Genomic DNA, 19,428 nt, shown 5'->3' with positions numbered 1-19,428 from the left:
TTACCTCCAACCATCCTCCCGTCTCCACCTTCCCAGGAGCCAGGGGTTACAGGCGTGCGGCACCGTGCCCGGCCGGGCTGATGTGTTTGTGTTTTCTGTGTTTACACCAGGATTCTCACCGCTTTGGGAAGCACCTGAGGGAAGCCATGACGGACATCCTCAGCTTGTTTACGCTCGCATCTAATTCCAAAAAGTAATTCCAGCAGGCCACCGCGAGGGACAGTCCTGTGACCCACACCAAATGAAGAGTAGGCATGAATCCCGATCCTAGTTCAGGACCGGGGAAAAACCACAAAGCTCCAAAGTTTCCCTTCCCGAGAGCGCTGGCCGCCCTGGTCTCCCCGGACCGGCGGCCCCGCGACGCAGGCCCTCCTCGGCTTGGGAGCCCCGAAGCCAGCCTGGGCGGGGCGCCCCCTTGGCAGGGCTGCAGCCGCACACCGGGAGGGCATGGACGAGCCGCTGGCCGTGTTCCCAGCGTCGCCCACGCGTGGCGCTCGCCCGCCCCGCCCCTCCCCGGGCTGGGGGCCACCTCCTCCCGTCCCGCTGGCCCGGCCGTGGTTGGAACAGGCGGTCCCCACGTCTGTCCTGTGGCTGACCCCGCACGTCTTCAGAACCCAGTGCCTTAAAGACGGAGGCCCTCGGGGGGCGGGAAGCCTCGCGCGGGGCTGTTGCGGGGGGGAGGGGGGGTGTCCTGCTACTTCCCCCACCCTGTGGCCGGGAGGAGGCAGTGAGGGTGGAGGATCCCGATGGCCGAGGCCCTGGGGGCGGGCCAGGGGTCAGGAGGCGCAGCTCACCCTCGCGTCACCCCTGGTCCCCAGAGCCGCCCTCACGTCCGCGGGGCCTGGCTGTGCATGTCATGTTGGCCACATGGCGGTGACAGGTCCCGGTCCCAGGGGACTGGTGCTCGGCCCCCAACTCCCTGCCCCAGGAGTGCCTTTCTCCAGCGAGCAAACCACACAGAGCCCCCCTCGGTATCCAGTGTCACCCCAAGGCTGAGCTCAGCGGCACCCCCACCCCTCCGGCCCGCGGTGACCGGCTTCCCCGTGGGCTCCGTACGGTCGGACGCGGTGTATTTATTTCTCCCAGCGCCTGCCTGGCCCTCGCCGGCTCGCTTCCCCCCCCCCGGCTCCACGGATGGAGGCGGCGAGGGGCATCTTGGGGGGCAATTCTGTAACAATCTGCCTGGAAGGGCCGAAGATCCTTCCCCTCTCAAAAGCAAGGGTGAAAACAAAAGGCAAAACCAAGAAACCGCAGCAGCAGCACCGCCCCCCCCGCCTGGTCGTCTGTGGTGTTCAGTCAGGCAGGCTGTGGGGCAATGACCCCCCCCCCCCGCCCCGGCCAGGGCAAGAGGCGGCAGCTGGCGGTAGACCTCACAGAGCCACGAGTCAGGCGCCACGTGTGCGCGTGAGCACGCGAGACCGCGCTCCTCTCTCCGGTCTGACGTCCCCAGTGTCACTGTGGCTGATCTGTGCAGTTATCAATGCAATTTTTCTATTCCTTAAGCGGGAGAGTGGGTTTTTATTGTATATGTGGGAAGGGGGAGGTAAGAGTATTATGTATTTTAATTTGGAACAAATTAGTCTTACCGCAGCCGTGGCTTGAATTCGCTCCTTAATCCATCGCATGTAAATACAATGTGCTCTTCCGGTGTAAGTCTTAGAAACGCAAGCTGCGGGTGTAGGGAGCCCTTAATAAAGCACTGTCTGTCTACTACGCTATCGTTCTGGGCTCCTTTGTCGGGGACTAGCCTCCGTCCAGGAGGAGAACCATTTGGCTGGGGCCCGTGGACTGTCCCGTCACTCGCCTTCTCTACTGCCTGACGCATAATAGGTGCCCAATAAACAGTGCTGCTGCATCTTCTAAGTCTTTTGCCAATTTAGTCTTTCCCTCCCCACTCTTTCCCAACACCACCCCCCCCCCCGCCCTCAGGCTTCAGGCTTGCTAGGAAAGCACTCTACCACTGAGCTATGCCTCCAGCCCTTTGCGTGTGTGCGTACCCGTGAGCACCTGTGCCAGTCCTAGGACTTCAATTCAGGGTCTAGGCATTGTCCCTGAGCTTTGCTCAGGGCCGGGGCTCCACCACTTGAGCCACAGCTCCACTTCCAGCCCCCGCTGACTTTGGACTACAGTCCTCAGATGTCAGCCTCCTGAATAGCTAAGATTGCTATGAGATGTGTGAGCCTTCAGTGTCTGGCTTGTGCTAGCTATTTTTGATAGGGTCTCACATTCTACCCAGTCCAGCCTGGACTGTGAGCCTCCTATTCTTTGATTCCTACTATCCACCATAGCTGGGATGACAGGCATGCAGCGCTCTCAGTTTCTTCAATGGAAATGGACTTTTTTTTTTCCTTTTCTTTTCTTGGTGCTAGTTCTGGGGACTGAACTTGGCCTGGGCACTGTCCCTGAGCCTTTTTGCTCAAGGCTAGCATGCTACCACTTGAGTCACAGCCCCACTTCTGGTTTTTTTGTTATTTGGAGATCAGAGTCAGGTGGACTTTCCTGCCTGGGCTGCCTTTGAACCTTGACTCTCAGATCTCAGCCTCCTGAGTAGCTAGGATTACAGAAGTGAGTCACCGGTGCCTAGCAGAAATGAATTTTTATGCCTCAGCTGGCCTTGAATTGTGATCCTCCCAATCTCAGCCTCCCATCCATCTGGGATAACAGAGGTACACCACCCTTTTTGGGGTTTTTTGTTTATTTTTTTTGCCCAGGCTAGTTTCAAAAGAGTTCAAGGCTAGACCAGGCAAAGTTAGGTGAAAACCCTGTCTCATAAACAATACAGAATGGCTAGGAGTGTGGCTCAAGTGGCCCTGAATCTAATCCCTAGTACTACAAAACAAAACCCCAAGACAGAAAAGCTCAAGCTTCAAGGAAGGAGCCTGCCTAGTGCTGCCTCAGTTTCCCCACCCTAAGCAGAAGCAATTGATTACCCAGAGTTCTCCATTCTCCTCACCCTGTAAGGCTACGCCCCTTCTTCCAGCCCTACAAGTATCGCCCCTTCTACAGCTCTTCATCCCACAGTCCTGGCCCCGCCTGTCCTGACATAGGCTCCGCCCCTTCCCTTCTCCAGGCTCCTCTCACTAGTGGTGGCCCCGCCCCACCTTTACCCTGGCAGCCTCTGCCCCTTCGCCAGGCCCCTCCCACTAGTGGCTTCCTGGCCCCGCCCCCTTCCGGATAACAGACCCCGCCCCTTCCCCTTTCCAGGCTCCTCCAACCAATGGCTCCCTGGTCCCGCCCCTGTTCGGAGAGGCTCCACCCCCACCCCGTGCCAAGGCCCCGCCCCCTCCCAACGGTCAACTGCCGTCCAGCCGGCTGCTCTGCCCGGCCACAGCATTGACGCAGCTGCCGCCGGTCGGCCCAGGTGCGTCCCTGCGGAGGCCCCGGCGCCCGGGTGTCCCCCGAGGAGGCCCGGTGTCCCCCGAGGCCGCCCGGTGTCCCCCGAGGCCGCCCGGTGTCCCCCCAGGAGGCCCGGTGTCCCCCAGGAGGCCCGGTGTCCCTCGAGGAGGCCCGGTGTCCCCCTAGGAGGCCCGGGTGTCCCCCAAGGAGGCCCGGTGTCCCCCCAGGAGGCCCGGTGTCCCCCGAGGAGGCCCGGTTTCCCCCTAGGAGGCCCGGGTGTCCCCCGAGGAGGCCCGGGTGTCCCCCCAGGAGGCCCGGGTGGAAGGCTCGGGTGTCTCCCCAAGAAGCCCCGGGTGTCCCCCAGGAGGACCGGGTGTCCCCAAGGCGGCCCGGGTGTCCCCTCAGGAGGCCCCGGGTGTCCCCCCACGAAGCCCGGGTGGAAGGACCGGGTGTCCCCCAGGAGGCCCCGGGTGTCCCCACACACAGCCCGGGCGGAAGGACAGGGTGTCCCCCCAGGAAGCCCCGGGTGTCCCCCCACGCAGCCCGGGTGGAAGGACCGGGTGTCCCCCCAGGAGGCCCCGGGTGTCCCCCCACGCAGCCCGGGTGGAAGGACCCGGTGTCCCCCAGGAGGCCCCGGGTGTCCCCCCACGAAGCCCGGGTGTCCCCCCAGGAGGCCCCGGGTGTCCCCCCACGAAGCCCGGGCGTCCCCCCAGGAGGCCCCGGGTGTCCCCCCCGCCCCCCGCGAGGCGGCCGGGGTGCGGAGTCGCGGCCCAGCCGCGGTCCCGGGCCCCCGCGGGACGTGGACGCGGGGCGCGGGCGGCGGCTCCCCCGGCTCACGGGCGCCCGCCCTCCCCGAGCAGGTGCGCCGGCCGCCCTGGCCCTGGCCGGAGCCCGCGGGGAGCCGGGCGCGGGGCGATGCCTGGCCATGGAGGAGACGGCGCTGCTGGGCGCCGGGCCGGGCCCCGACGATGAGATGGTGACGGAGCTGTTCGGCGCGACGGACGGCCTGGCGCTGAGCCCCGCGGCGGTGGGGAAGGCGGCGGAGCGGGACGAGCTGCCGGTGCTGGCGGACGCCTACCTGGGCGCCGCCGACCCCGGGGACCCGCTGCTGCGCGCGCTCAGCCCCGCGCCGGGCGCCGACGGCCCCGCCGACGTGCCGGCCGCGCTCCTGGGGGACCTGGCGGGGCTCCCCGAGCTGCGCGCCCCGGACGAGGCGGCGCCGCCGCCGGCCTACAGCGTGCACGTGCTGTCGTCGCTGCTGCCCGCGGCGCGCGGGCCCGCGCTGCTGCCGCTGCCCGCGGGCGTGCGCGTGATCCCGGTAAGAGCCCGGGGCCCCGGGGCGCGGGGGGCGCGGGGGCGCGGGGGGCGCGGGGGGCGCGGGGGGCGCGGGGGGCGCGGGGGCCGCGGGGGGCGCGGGGGCCGCGGGGGCGCGGGGGCCGCGGGGGGCGCGGGGGGCGCGGGGGGCGCCGGGGCGGCCGCCTCGGGTCTGGGTGACCTCGGAAGCACAGCCCGAGCTTTGGGCCTTGCAGGTGGAAATAAAGGAAGCGGGAGGCGCGGCGGCGAGTAACGGCCCCGAGGAGGCGGCTTTCCAGCCCCCGCTGGCTCAGGAGTCGTGCTGCAAGTTCCCCGCATCCCAGGAGGCGGAGGACGCCTCCAGCTGCGCTCGCAAGAAGGATGCCAGCCCCATGGTAGGGGGCCTGCCCGAGCCACTCGCTGCCTCGGCCTTTGGGGTGCCGTCGGGGGCCCTTGACCTTTCACCCCTAAGATGCTAGGTCCACTGAGCCTTAGCAAGTTGAGAGAGGGTTAGAGCTCTGCGGACCTCATTACGGAGAGGAAGGACAGGTCACATCAGTCCCTACTGTGTGGCTTGCCAGTGCGCATGAGGTGGGGGCTCACGGGCCGTCCTGCTTCCATGCCTTCAGAGTTCTGTTGCCAGAAGCTGACGCGGGTAAAGACATACAATCAGTCACCTCTGAGGGATGTGTAACATTTTTACAACTGTGATATGTCATTTCCTTCTCCTAACACCCCAGGACGTTAACCTTTACCCCCATTTCATGAGCTAAGGCAACAGAAATGTGACCTTGCCTGCCTTGTCTTCGGTGTTACAAGGGGTGTGTCCAGAGCATGGGACTCGTTGCACTGAGGACTAGGCCTGAAGTAGGAGGGAATCCCCCCCCCCCCCACTCCTTTAGCAAAGTGTTTAGAGTTCCTACTGTCAATGAGCACCTTCCCCCCTCGTCCACCCCCACATTTTCCTTTCTTCTAATCTTAGGGCTTGGGTACTGTCCTTGAGCTTTTGGCTCAAGGCTAGCATTCTACCACTTCAGCCACACCTCCACTTCTGGTCTTTTGCTAGTTATTTGGAGATAAAAGACCCAAGACTGTCTTGCCCAGGCTGGTTTTGAACTGCAATCCTCAGATCTCAGCCTCTGAACAGCTAAGATGATAAGCGTGAGCCATCAGTATCCGGCTCCCCCACGCTTCTTCATTTAGAGAATGGGCTATACTCAGGAAGTTCTTGAAATGAGCTCCCCACCAAATTTGGGTTACCTGTTAATGTGGGCAGTGGAGTGAAAGACAGGACAGAAACTCTTAAATGGCACCTGGTCCTTGAGCTAAGTCTCAGTGGTCAGATCACTCTGGAAGAAGTCAGGAAAAGGAACTTCTGTTAGCACGTGGAAGACACCATGAAAACACTGCTGGAGGATTTTAGAGAGCAGCTATTATAAAAGAACAAGTCTGTAGTCGTGGATTAGCACTTGTTCCTCAGGTATGAGTGTGTATAAGTTCACATTGCTAGATGGATGAGACCTGATTGTTTTCATTTTAGGTGATTTGTCAGCTGAAAGGGGGCACCCAAATGCTGTGTATCGACAACTCGGGCACCAGAGAGCTAAAAGCACTTCATCTGGTTCCTCAGTATCAAGATCAAAATAATTATCTACAGTCAGGTACAGAGTAATGAACAAAAGTTGTCATTTATCATGATAAGTGAACTGATGTGTGAATATGTTTGACTTTTGCTTAGAATGAAAGGAAAGCACCATTTTTTTTTCCACATGGGCCCAGAAACATGAGACCCAGAGCACTGTTAGTATCTCAGGACTTCATAGAGCCCATAGAAATACTTTTTCATTCCCCTATGGGTAGATTGGTACAAATTGTTTAGTAAGTATATCCCAACAAGTTAGAATCCATTCCAAGAAAAGCAGGCACATAAGTTGAAAGTAGTTCACAGCTGTCACTGGGCTTTCTTTAAAAATATAAAATACCTAGTAGGGTCCTGGTGAATTTGTTATGGCCTCCAAATAGCACCTTAGTATGCAGTTTGGAAACTTAGGTACTAATAACATCTTTTCAGAGTAGTAGATTCTCCCTTGGAAGCTCAGGTCAAATAGCGTTATGATGGAAGAACAAAACAAAAACACAATGACCTGAAAGGTTTTATAAGTAAAAAATAGAATCACAATGTTTAAATAACGTTGTCCATGATAAAGCTGTAATTAGCCTTTATACTTTCTTCCACAGGCTTATGCTACCAATTTTAATTGTCTTCCTTACAGATGTCCCTAAGCCGATGACTGCTTTAGTCGGAAGATTTTTGCCACTACCAGCAAAATTGAATCTCATCACACAACAAGTGAGTCATTGTTTTAATATAAAACATATATTAGAGCTGGGGATGTGGCTTAGTGGTAGAGGGCTTGTCCAGCATGCATGAAGCCTTGGGTTTCATTCCTCAGCACCACATACACAGGCAAAGCCAGAAGTGGCCCTGTGGCTCATGAGGAAGAGTGCTAGCCTTGAGCAAAAGAAGCTCAGAGACAGTGCTTAGGCCCTGAGTTCAAGCCCCAGGACTGGCAAAAAAAAATTGATCCTATATTGGATCCTTTCATCCATGGCCCCGTGCTTATGGTTGGGCTATAGTCACCTCCTGCAGTGTTGTGGACATGTATTGTGTGTGTGTGTGTGTGTGTGTGTGTGTGTGTGTGTGTGTGTGTGTATGTGAATACTAGGGCTTGAATTCAGGGCCTTGGCACTGTCCCTTCACTTTTTCACTCTACCACTTGAACCACAGCACCCCTTGCAGCTTTTTGGTGGTTAATTGGTGATAAGAGTTTCATGGAATAATCCCCTGCCTGTCATGGCTTTGACACGATCCTCAGATCTCAGCTTCCTGAGTAGCTAGGGTTACAAGGAGGGACCCACTAGTGCCTAGCCTGGACATATGTTTGTTTTTGTTAGTTGTGGGACTTGAACTCAAGACCTGAGCACTGTCCCATCCCTGAGCTCTTTTGCTCAAGGTTAGCACTCTACCACTTTGAGCCACAGTGCCACTACCAGTTTCTGAGTGGCTAGTTGGAGATAAGAAAGTCTTTTCTGCCTGAGCTGTCTTTGAACTGCAGTCCTCAGATCTCAGCCTTCTGAGTAGCTAGGATTACAGGCGGGAGCCACCAGTGCCCAGCTGGACATGTGTTTTAAAAGTTTGCTCTTATCATGACATCCTTGTCGGCCTAGAGTACGCTCCACTAAAAGATGAGTGTGCTGTGTCTCTAAGAGAGTGTGCACGGTCAGTACTGTCATGGCACTGGACTCAAGTGTAGCACGCACAGTTGGTACCTTGCATTTTTTGGTTGATTTGTCTGCATCTGCCCACAAGAATGCAGGCCGTACAGAAGCAGAGTTGCTGTGTGTCTTGCCCATCTCTATACACTGGTGCAAGGCCTTGGCATATTGGGTATTCCCACTCTCTGCCATAGGGCAGACCTGTCCAAGATATCAGTAAGCCAAGTGACCCCAAAGCAAGCCAAATGTCCTGTAGGGCTTACATTTTAGGGTAGTTGACGGGGGGGGGGGGGGGTGCGCATTGTGCGGCTCATGGGGCTGGGGCCTGGGGCCTGGGATGGAGGAGTTTGCGTGCTTAAGCAAGGCGGCCACAGTTCCTGAGGCCGTGCAGCCAGAAAGGCCTGGGAAAGCACTGGGGTGGCGTGCTCCCATGCTGGTGTGTTTGCAATGCTGTCAAGACCTGAGCTAGTTATAAAGGATTACGGCATAAACCTCTGGAGGAAAACGAATCATTTTAATCATTTTAACTTTACATTGGGATTGGCTAGCACTTTGAATAAACATGCTAAGAGAAAACATGTTTGCCTTTGACTTTGTACAGCTTGATAATGGCGCCCTTCCGTCTGCAGTCAATGGACCTGCTTTCCCTTCAGGACCAACCCTGCCAGGACCCCCCAAAATAACTTGGGCTGGGTAAGGATTAAAAGCAATCCGTTGTAACTTCCTTTAAAGAGGCTAAGTTGCTTTTGTGTACTTGGGATTTTTCATATGCTTAGAACCGGCTTCACCTGTAAGTCTTCGTGGCTCCAGAAAGGTCATTTTCCCCTGCACAGGGTTGTTGGCAGGCTGCCTGCCTGTATGTTGGTGCTGAACGGCCAATCTGTCACTGCTGTCGTGGGCCAGCGGCTCAGGGGCGTGCGGCCATTTCTAGCTGTGTCTTGGTTTCATATGGAGTTCAGCTGTGCTGGTGTAGTCCTTTCTTGTGGTCATCGATGCAAGTTATGCAGCCCCGGCCGCTTCATCGGGACAGCCTCCAGGGCTGCTGCTACCCGCTACCTTCCGTGCTCTGTGTCAGGGACTCGGCCTGAGTCTGTTCTCGTGAGCTCCAGCTGCACATGGGCTGCCATGTCGAAGTTGCATTTGTAACCGTACCTCATTAAACTAACCATGCCGGTTGAAGCGCTGCGGTGCTCACGTACGCCCTGTGTTAGCCTGTGACGATGAGTTGGGCCAGTCGGTGGCGTGCAGAGAGGCAGCAGGCAAGCTCTTAGGACATGTGGCCCGAGCAGCCCTAATGCCCTGTCCTGGCCATGTTCAGTGTCATGTTAGGGGCCGGAACGAGTGAGCCCACAGCCATGCACAGGACCCTGGGGCTCTGGAGGCAGACTGGTTGGGTCCACACTGTGGCCTCTGGTATCTCTCGCTGGGAGCTGCTGCGTGGGTTTTAGCGGAGGTTCTTGCGGCTGGCACAGTGCTGTGTCTGAGGCGTTAGCATGGATGAGCTGGGAGGAGAATGGAGAGCCATCCTTGCTTAGGTTAGTGTCACGTCTGCGAGGCCCCGGTTGCAGTGAGGTGGTAGATGTCTTCCCGCTGTGGTTGTGTTTCTGGGTGAGCCAGGGCGTCTGGGCTGACGGCACTGTCTGTGGTGGCACAGGGCGGTCTGAGGCGGGAGGACCGCACGATGCCCCTGGCAGTCTGGGCCGTGTGCTCGTCTGGCTGCACCGCCACGCTGGGCCCTCGGCAGCTTTCCTGTAGCGCAGCTCCTGTGCGCTTTCACGAAGGAACTGGTGTCTCAGCAGCATATTTCTTTCTCTGCTTCCCCACCCACTTGTCACAACTTTTTATTTTTCGGTAGTTCTGGGCCTATTATAAAATGTGTCAGGAGGAATATAGTATTGTGTTTGTATAATTTTGCTGGGAATAAACACTTGATTCACCGTCTGTCTGCTGAGTCAGCACAGGTTTACCTCCGCATCCCTAATACTGGTAGCAAACTGGGACCGCTGCCCACGGAGGACCCAGAGAGGGAGCAGCCAGAGAAGGCTGAGCGGCTTTGTTTCCTTCCCTAGCAGGTCCTAATCAGGAGGACTTAGTAAATGACTTCTTCTTCATAATGCTTCTTTGGCCCAGACTTCCCCAAGATAACAGGGTCAAACTACATTTACCAGAAAGGAAACTGTCCGTTAAGAATGGCTCCAGCATATCTAAGCTAGGAGATAACACAGAAGCAGCTTGGTGTTGGGCCTTATGGCAAAATGTAATGTTGGGCCCAGTCATTCTCAGAGCTGGGTAGCCACTAGCTAAATTATTAACCATTTATCATCGTTTTACTAAAGCCTCGTGTAATAAAAATGTATGTCCGATTGCTCTGATTATCAGTCAGATAATGAATATGAATCCTGATGTGTGGTTGATAATATTATTCTGGGTAACATACTGAATATCATAATAAGGAATCCAAGGAGCCCAAGTCTTTGGGTTGTTTTTCTTTTCTTTAAAAAAAAATTCTGTATGGGTTTATTATTTGTATTTCTGCCCAAGTACTTTATTTTGCAAAGATTTTGGATTCATGTGTTACCTACTAGATTGTTTTTCTTAAAGATGAGACTATATCTTGCCATGGTATAATTTATTTATAATGTTGCTCTGAGGCAGGGTTTTCGAGGTCTTGGATAATCCTTCTACTCTTTAATTTTTTTAAACTTTTATTTATTTATTTCTTGCCAGTCCTGGGGCTTGGACTCAGGGCCTGAGCACTGTCCCTGGCTTCTTTTTGCTCAAGGCCAGCACTCTGCCACTTGAGCCACAGCGCCACTTCTGGCCATTTTCTGTGTATGTGGTGCTGGGGAACTGAACCCAGGGCTTCATGTATAGGAGGCGAGCACTCTTGCCACTAGGCCACATCCCCAGCCCTGCTCTTTAATTTTTAGCTTAACACTTAGAGGATAGTCAAATTATTTAGAGCCTGCAAGTTATTGCCACCTAGCTCCCACTGCAGTCCGTAGGTCTCCTTCCTGACCTTCCTGTCCTGTTCCTTCTTCACGCTGTATCTCTGTCCAGATGTGTTTCAACCACCCGCAGCAAGACCCCCAGCTTTAGACATTGGCATCTAAGTCCACCTCTTTCCACAGCAGTCTTCCTTAGCCACCTTCATCTGTGTTCAACTTCCTCTTTCTGAACATCATTACCTACCAGTTACAGTTACCAAAAAGCAGTTTGCCGTGTTCCTATGTCACGTTCTCCTCCTTTTCAGTTACATATGTCTCCTGTCCCCATTATTTGAGGGCTCATCAGGATAGATGCTCTGATAGATTTCTGGTGTCCTCGGAGGCACACAGATGTCCCTTGTGGAAAGGCTGCTGGCTCTCCTGCCACTGCAGTGCCCCCGTTGCCTCCCTGCCAGCAGGGCTGCGGCGCCCCACAGAGCTAGGGAGCGGCGTGCTTCTTTCACCCAGGAAGAGCCGGGCCGCGCTGCACCTAGCTAGCTCAGCACAGGGCCGGGCCATGCTGCACCTAGCTCAGCACAGAGCCGGGCCGCGCTGCACCTAGCTCAGCACAGGGCCGGGCCGCGCTGCACCTAGCTCAGCACAGGGCCGGGCCGCGCTGCACCTAGCTAGCTCAGCACAGAGCCCGGCCGCGCTACACCTAGCTCAGCACAGAGCCCGGCCGCGCTGCACCTAGCTAGCTCAGCACAGAGCCGGCCACGCTGCACCTAGCTAGCTCAGCACAGAGCCGGCCACGCTGCACCTAGCTAGCTCAGCACGGAGCCCGGCCGCGCTGCACCTAGCTAGCTCAGCACAGAGCCGGGCCGCGCTGCACCTAGCTCAGCACAGAGCCGGGCCGCGCTGCACCTAGCTAGCTCAGCACAGAGCCCGGCCGCGCTGCACCTAGCTCAGCACAGAGCCGGCCACGCTGCACCTAGCTAGCTCAGCACAGAGCCCGGCCGCGCTGCACCTAGCTCAGCACAGAGCCGGCCGCGCTGCACCTAGCTCAGCACAGAGCCGGGCCGCGCTGCACCTAGCTAGCTCAGCACAGAGCCGGGCCGCGCTGCACCTAGCTAGCTCAGCACAGAGCCGGGCCGCGCTGCACCTAGCTAGCTCAGCACAGGGCCGGGCCGCGCTGCACCTAGCTAGCTCAGCACAGGGCCGGGCCGCGCTGCACCTAGCTAGCTCAGCACAGGGCCGGGCCGCGCTGCACCTAGCTCAGCACAGAGCCCGGCCGCGCTGCACCTAGCTCAGCACAGAGCCGGGCCGCGCTGCACCTAGCTCAGCACAGAGCCGGGCCGCGCTGCACCTAGCTAGCTCAGCACAGAGCCGGGCCGCGCTGCACCTAGCTAGCTCAGCACAGGGCCGGGCCGCGCTGCACCTAGCTCAGCACAGAGCCCGGCCGCGCTGCACCTAGCTCAGCACAGAGCCGGGCCGCGCTGCACCTAGCTAGCTCAGCACAGAGCCGGGCCGCGCTGCACCTAGCTAGCTCAGCACAGAGCCGGGCCGCGCTGCACCTAGCTCAGCACAGAGCCGGGCCGCGCTGCACCTAGCTCAGCACAGGGCCGGGCCGCGCTGCACCTAGCTCAGCACAGAGCCGGGCCGCGCTGCACCTAGCTCAGCACAGAGCCGGGCCGCGCTGCACCTAGCTAGCTCAGCACAGGGCCGGGCCGCGCTACACCTAGCTAGCTCAGCACAGAGCCGGCCACGCTGCACCTAGCTAGCTCAGCACAGAGCCGGGCCGCGCTGCACCTAGCTAGCTCAGCACAGAGCCGGCCGCGCTGCACCTAGCTCAGCACAGAGCCGGGCCGCGCTGCACCTAGCTAGCTCAGCACAGAGCCGGGCCGCGCTGCACCTAGCTAGCTCAGCACAGGGCCGGGCCGCGCTGCACCTAGCTAGCTCAGCACAGGGCCGGGCCGCGCTGCACCTAGCTAGCTCAGCACAGGGCCGGGCCGCGCTGCACCTAGCTCAGCACAGAGCCCGGCCGCGCTGCACCTAGCTCAGCACAGAGCCGGGCCGCGCTGCACCTAGCTCAGCACAGAGCCGGGCCGCGCTGCACCTAGCTAGCTCAGCACAGAGCCGGGCCGCGCTGCACCTAGCTAGCTCAGCACAGGGCCGGGCCGCGCTGCACCTAGCTCAGCACAGAGCCCGGCCGCGCTGCACCTAGCTCAGCACAGAGCCGGGCCGCGCTGCACCTAGCTAGCTCAGCACAGAGCCGGGCCGCGCTGCACCTAGCTAGCTCAGCACAGAGCCGGGCCGCGCTGCACCTAGCTAGCTCAGCACAGAGCCGGGCCGCGCTGCACCTAGCTCAGCACAGAGCCGGGCCGCGCTGCACCTAGCTCAGCACAGGGCCGGGCCGCGCTGCACCTAGCTCAGCACAGAGCCGGGCCGCGCTGCACCTAGCTCAGCACAGGGCCGGGCCGCGCTGCACCTAGCTAGCTCAGCACAGAGCCGGCCACGCTGCACCTAGCTAGCTCAGCACAGAGCCCGGCCACGCTGCACCTAGCTCAGCACAGAGCCGGGCCGCGCTGCACCTAGCTAGCTCAGCACAGAGCCGGCCGCGCTGCACCTAGCTCAGCACAGAGCCGGGCCGCGCTGCACCTAGCTAGCTCAGCACAGAGCCGGGCCGCGCTGCACCTAGCTAGCTCAGCACAGGGCCGGGCCGCGCTGCACCTAGCTAGCTCAGCACAGGGCCGGGCCGCGCTGCACCTAGCTAGCTCAGCACAGGGCCGGGCCGCGCTGCACCTAGCTCAGCACAGAGCCCGGCCGCGCTGCACCTAGCTCAGCACAGAGCCGGGCCGCGCTGCACCTAGCTCAGCACAGAGCCGGGCCGCGCTGCACCTAGCTAGCTCAGCACAGAGCCGGGCCGCGCTGCACCTAGCTAGCTCAGCACAGGGCCGGGCCGCGCTGCACCTAGCTCAGCACAGAGCCCGGCCGCGCTGCACCTAGCTCAGCACAGAGCCGGGCCGCGCTGCACCTAGCTAGCTCAGCACAGAGCCGGGCCGCGCTGCACCTAGCTAGCTCAGCACAGAGCCGGGCCGCGCTGCACCTAGCTAGCTCAGCACAGAGCCGGGCCGCGCTGCACCTAGCTCAGCACAGAGCCGGGCCGCGCTGCACCTAGCTCAGCACAGGGCCGGGCCGCGCTGCACCTAGCTCAGCACAGAGCCGGGCCGCGCTGCACCTAGCTCAGCACAGGGCCGGGCCGCGCTGCACCTAGCTAGCTCAACACAGAGCCGGCCACGCTGCACCTAGCTAGCTCAGCACAGAGCCGGGCCGCGCTGCACCTAGCTCAGCACAGAGCCCGGCCGCGCTGCACCTAGCTCAGCACAGAGCCGGCCACGCTGCACCTAGCTAGCTCAGCACAGGTCTGGCAGGGCCGAGGGCAGAACAGCAAGGTAGTTGTCAGAACGCCTCGTGAACAGGCCTGGGTCCGTCTCACGTGTGTGTCTGCAGCTCTGCCACCTCCAGCCCCCACGAGGTCGTAACAGAGCAATCTAGATGGATACCAGTCAATAGCGCGTTTACAGACGTAGCCTTGAAAACGAGAATTATCCCCAGAAGTAACCACTCAGTCTGTTCAGGTGTCAGTGCCTCACGGTTTCATGTGTGTGAGCAGGCGAGAGAGACCGAGTCAGGCTACCCAGCCACAGACGTGGAGGGCTCCGCGGCAGGGCAGAGCAGAGGAGGAATGGCAGGCCGGGTGGGGACAGTAAAGCAGGGAGCGGAAGGAGGGGCCCCAGGCGGGAAGGCAGGCCTGCGCAGGAATGAGTCACCCCGCACACAGCACGGCGCCCACGCGCCAGCCGCTGGCCTCGTGCTTGTAGGGTCCTCAGGCCCGACGCGTCCATGTCCAGCGGTGGCCATGCCCTGCAGAGGCCAAGCCCGTGGCGGTCTCGGCGCTCAGTGCCCTGTGCCACCCGGGCTTCCCTTGCCGCGACCTCCCCGTCTCCATCCCCATCCTCCCCCTGGGCACCGCGGTTTCCATTCCCACAGCCAGCCGCGCTTCTGCACGGTGGCCTGGGGAAGCTGCAGTACCCAGAGACAACAGAGGGGGCGCTGCTTCCCCTCTTCCCCGAACACCACGGCCAGGCTGGCCTCGCTACCCACACTGCCGCTAGGGGGCGCGAGAGCACCCGCTTCCTAAGATGAGGGAGGCCGCCAGACTTCTCAGACACACCTTGTTGTCAGTGACGGGCGTGTCTGCTGCTCTCTGAGACATACTTCCCAGGGGTGTTCTGATTTGGTGGGGGAGGCTGTTTGATGGGAGGCACACAGACCAGAAGTTGAACTAGGGGAGAAACTGTGGGGAGCCTTCTGGAAGTGTGACTAGTGATGGTACCACCCCCCCCCCCCCACCCAGGTCGGCAGGCCCCTAAGGCATGCCGCCGCCGTGATTAGGCACCTGTAGATAATACCTGTAATTAGCTGCTCTGAGATTCTTAGTGTTTGTTCAAAAATACTAAGCTTCGCCAGCTTTTAGCTAATCCTCTTTCTAAAGGGTAACCATCTGAATACATTTTCTTTTTTAATCTTTGTAGAGTAACTCTTAGTTCATGGGACACAAAGTCTAGAAAGCCATGTAACTGTACCAAATCCCAGTGTCTGAAATTGTAAGTAATCACAAATCCTTCGTTATTAACTATGAATAAGGTTGTTTAGAAGTCAGTAAGGAGAATGCAGTGTAGACAATGGGAATGGCTGCCGTGTGCACGAGGCAGTTCTCCCCAGCCGCTTCCTGACCCCTCCTGCACATGGTCAACCTCAGTAGGGAGGAGACACGCTAACTTGAACCTGCTTCCAGCCCCTTGCCAGAGGCGGTGTCATTGTCTTGGTTGTGGTTTACAACCACACTTGCCAGTCCCCTTCTGGCAAGTGCTACATGGATCTTGTTGAGCATTGACTGTCACATGTCCACACCCTACTTTCTACAAGCCTGAGAAGTGGTTTATTCTATACTGGAATGTTATCAGAAAATTCTGCCCCTAAGGGTGCCAGCTTCCTGCCAGGGGGCTCCGTTCAGGGGGTGGTAAGGAAGGCTGTCCTTGAGAATCGTGGGTGGAAGGAGGAGGTATGGCCCAAAGCGGAGGCCGCCCGTGATCCTCAGCTCCTGCCAACGCTGTCAGAATCTGTGGCGGTTGCCTGCTCTGCACTCAGCTCTTAGGACGGGCTGCTTCTTCCTTACCCTACGCCTGCCTAGCTTTAGCTCCGTGTTGGAAGGGGAGAGCGTGTCCTAGTGCAATGTCTGACAACCCTAACCACAGTCTCCACACAATTTCTCCGTTGCAGAGCTCCGCCGAGGTCGCTGAGAGCTCCATGGTGATGTGGGTGACCACGGGTAAACCCCAGAAGGAAGTCTGAAACTTGGTCCACAAAACAAAACTGAAAAGACAAAAATTGATTGTTTAAAAATTAATGCTGAAGTCAGAGGTTGACTGAAAATATTTGGGGTTAGCCTGTGACTGTGAGCCACGGGCCTCGCCACGGGGCTCCGTGGACATTGGAAGCACCGAGGCAGCTGATGAGGAACCCCTAGAAGTGCAGCTGTGGGTGAGGAGAGGCGAGCCAGGGCAGGCGGCAGTGTCGAGCGGACGGGCGCTCTGCTGCTGGCTGGTTTGGGGGACGGGCAGATCAGACACTGGTACAGCTGTAACTGCGCTTTTCTTAATTTGTATGTATTCTAAGCAATGATTTGCCTCAAGATTAGCTTTTAAATACATCCGCTGTGTAAAGCCTATTTTCATGACCGATAAGAGAAAGCAGCAATGTACTGTTCAATTCTAAATCTGCGCACAGTAATTTCATAGAGAAAGAGCGACTCTCCCCTGTTTCTTCCTCTTTCACTGACACTCTGGAAATGGGAGGTGTGTGTATACCATGGATGTAGATGTTTTTCAGGACAGTATTTTAAAAATTACTTTATTGGGTTTTTTTTTTGTTATCTTTGTGTGTGTGTGTGTGTGTGTGTGTGTGTGTGTGTTTTGCCAGTCCTGGGGCTTGAACTCAGGGCCTGAGCACTGTCCATGGCTTCTTTTTGCTCAAGGCTAGCACTCTGCCACTTGAGCCACAGCGCCACTTGCGGCTTTTTCTGTTTCTGTGGTACTGAGGAATCGAACCCAGGGCTTCATGCATGCACTAGGCCAAACTGCTGGCCATTCAGGACAGTTTTAATTGACCCTCTTATATTGGCCTTAAACAAATACTAACTCCGTTTTTTAAGCATCTTCCATTCCAGTTTTTGCTGACATGTTGGATAGGTCTGGTTGGGAACTGTTCTACTATCTGCCTATTTTTTATTTTCTTGACTTTTTAGAGACAGGGTCTCATTATGTAGCTCAGGCTGGCCTAGAACTCACAATCCTCCTGCCTCAGTTTCCAGTGTGCTGGCATCACAGAGGTGTCTATCACCACGTCTGGATCCCTTCCGAACTTTTTGTTTGTTTGTTTTGTTTTTGTTTTTTGCCAGTCCTGGGCCTTGGACTCAGGGCCGGAGCACTGTCCCTGGCTTCTTTTTTGCTCAAGGCTAGCACTCTGCCACTTGAGCCACAGCACCACTTCTGGCCATTTTCTATATATGTGGTGCTGGGGAATCGGACCCAGGGCCTCATGTATACGAGGCAAGCTCTCTTGCCACTAGGCCATATCCCCAGCCCCGCCGAACTTTTTTTAACCCTAAGATTTCAGTGATTGATTAAGCAGTCTTCCATGGTGCTGCGCCCCTGTGGCCTTTTGTCTCTGACTAACTAGATGAACTACTGACACCAGAATTCAATGAAATACAAAGTCAAGTCTGAATGCTACTTTTATAGTCTTCTGTTGCTTACTTATTCTTTTGATTACTTCTTATATATTCTAAGATATTAGATCACTTGAACCCTATATCTTATAATCCTAATACTTAAGTCCCTGCTTCTCTCCAGCTGCTACTTATTGGGTTTTTACTGACTTCTTGTTATTTGTGTGTGAGTGTGTGTGTGATTTTTTTTGTTAGGAATTAAAGTCACTGGAGGTTTAGATGTTCCAATTCTTTTGAGTTTGGCTTCCTCCAGAGAGTCTGTGTTTGCTTTCACCTGGTGCCAAGTGATTCTTCCTTCTAGCATGGACAATTAAAATTTTGGCCTTGAGCAAGAATAAGCCAAGGACAGTGCTCAGGCCCTGAGTTCAAGCCCCAGGACTGGCAAACACACACACACACACACACACACACACACACACACACGAAAACTTTTCAGGGCCAGGTCTTGTGACTCGGGCCTATAATCCCTGCTACTTGGAAGGCAGTAGAGGAAGGGTCAAGGTTTGAGGCCAGCCCAGGCAAAAATTTAGTAAGACCCCATTTAAACAAAAAACAAAAGAAAACAAAACAAAAATCATGTCCATGAGATCTCACCTTACGTGTGTGGCATGAGTAGAATTGTGGTTCAAGCTGGCCTTGGGTTTAAAAAACAAAACAAAAAACAGAAGCCTATTTAAAAAGCAAAATGGATTAGAAAGGTGTCACACTGGCAAGCATGACCGATAGTGCCGAAATTTAAGTTATTTCCTTTTTTTTAAACCATCTCAAAGATGTATGTAAAATGTTTAAAACATTGATTAATTGACTGACTGGAACAAGGTCTCACGATGGGTCCTATCCTGCCTCACACCTGCTAGCGCTGCAGGCGTGCACTACCACATCCAGTGGTATTTTAAATAACTATTTTGTTTATTTGAAATATTGGAATATTTTGACAAATGTTATATTAGATGATTTTTCAATATGTTCAGTGGATTAAGAATTGTTGGGCACTGGTGGCTCACACCTATAATCCTAGCTACTCAGGAGGCTGAGATCTGAGGATTGCTGTTTGAAGCCAGCCTGGGCAGGAAAGCCCATAAGACTTTTCTCTATTTAACCACCAGAAAGCCAAAAGTGAAACTGTGATTCTAGTGGTAGAGTGCTAGCTTTGAGAAAAATAAAACAACAAACGACTTCAAGTCTCAGGAGCAGCAGAAGGAAAGAAAGAAAGGAAAAGAAAACCAAGAATTAAGAACATGTGTCCTCAGGGGTCTCAGTTCTAGGGTACAGCGAGCCGGTGTCGGGGAGCCTAGCACAGGGCCCCAGGCATTTCCTTCAACAGTGGTAGTTACACAGCAGAGCAAGATCACTGCGAAAGTACTGCCGCGTTGCCAGTCTGCCCACCTGGAACAGTGGCCCTCGAGGGGGCATGTGCAGCAGGGCCGTGCTCATTCAGTGCTTCACGGTTCGGCCGCAGTGATGGCTTTACATGTGGTCTCCTGGGCAGCAGTGGCGTAGACGGATGATGTGGACAAGGCAAATACCTTGTACAGAAACATCTAGACAGTGTGGTGCTGATGACCCAGGAATGCGCATGCTCTGAAAGCACAGCCGCGCGCATGCAGCAACCCACGGGCAGAAGATGCAGAGCGCAAAGCTGAGCTGGCCTTCCCCGAGCTCTTGTTGTTGCCATCACTGTTGCTGTTTCCAGCGTTACGAGACAGTCGCGCTGCTGACAGAGGGGAGCATTCCTACTTGGGGAGG

The 19,428-nt window shown here is 56.7% G+C and overlaps 2 protein-coding genes across 3 annotated transcripts in view; both read left to right on the top strand.

Annotated features, from left to right (window-relative positions):
* The window catches only part of Cpt1a (carnitine palmitoyltransferase 1A), a 35,918-nt gene extending 35,227 nt beyond the window's left edge, over positions 1-691 (top strand). Inside the window, exon 19 of one of the 2 annotated variants that reach the window (XM_048359694.1) lies at positions 111-691. In XM_048359694.1, coding sequence (XP_048215651.1) covers positions 111-197 — 87 coding nt within the window. In that variant the 3' untranslated portion in view covers positions 198-691. The remainder of the gene's footprint in view (positions 1-110) is intronic. The other variant, XM_048359695.1, reaches the window with a different exon arrangement.
* Positions 692-4,261: 3,570 nt separating this feature from the next.
* Tesmin (testis expressed metallothionein like protein) overlaps positions 4,262-19,428 on the top strand; it is a 29,340-nt gene continuing 14,173 nt past the window's right edge. The window contains exons 1-5 of the mRNA XM_048359723.1: positions 4,262-4,654; positions 4,866-5,024; positions 6,170-6,290; positions 6,903-6,979; positions 8,507-8,598. Coding sequence (XP_048215680.1) covers positions 4,262-4,654; positions 4,866-5,024; positions 6,170-6,290; positions 6,903-6,979; positions 8,507-8,598 — 842 coding nt within the window. The remainder of the gene's footprint in view (positions 4,655-4,865; positions 5,025-6,169; positions 6,291-6,902; positions 6,980-8,506; positions 8,599-19,428) is intronic.

Source organism: Perognathus longimembris, chromosome 13, assembly GCF_023159225.1.
Source record: "Perognathus longimembris pacificus isolate PPM17 chromosome 13, ASM2315922v1, whole genome shotgun sequence".
NCBI lineage: Eukaryota > Metazoa > Chordata > Mammalia > Rodentia > Heteromyidae > Perognathus > Perognathus longimembris.
Note: the sequence above shows the minus strand (reverse complement) of the source record. Positions and strands in the feature narration are given on the sequence as shown.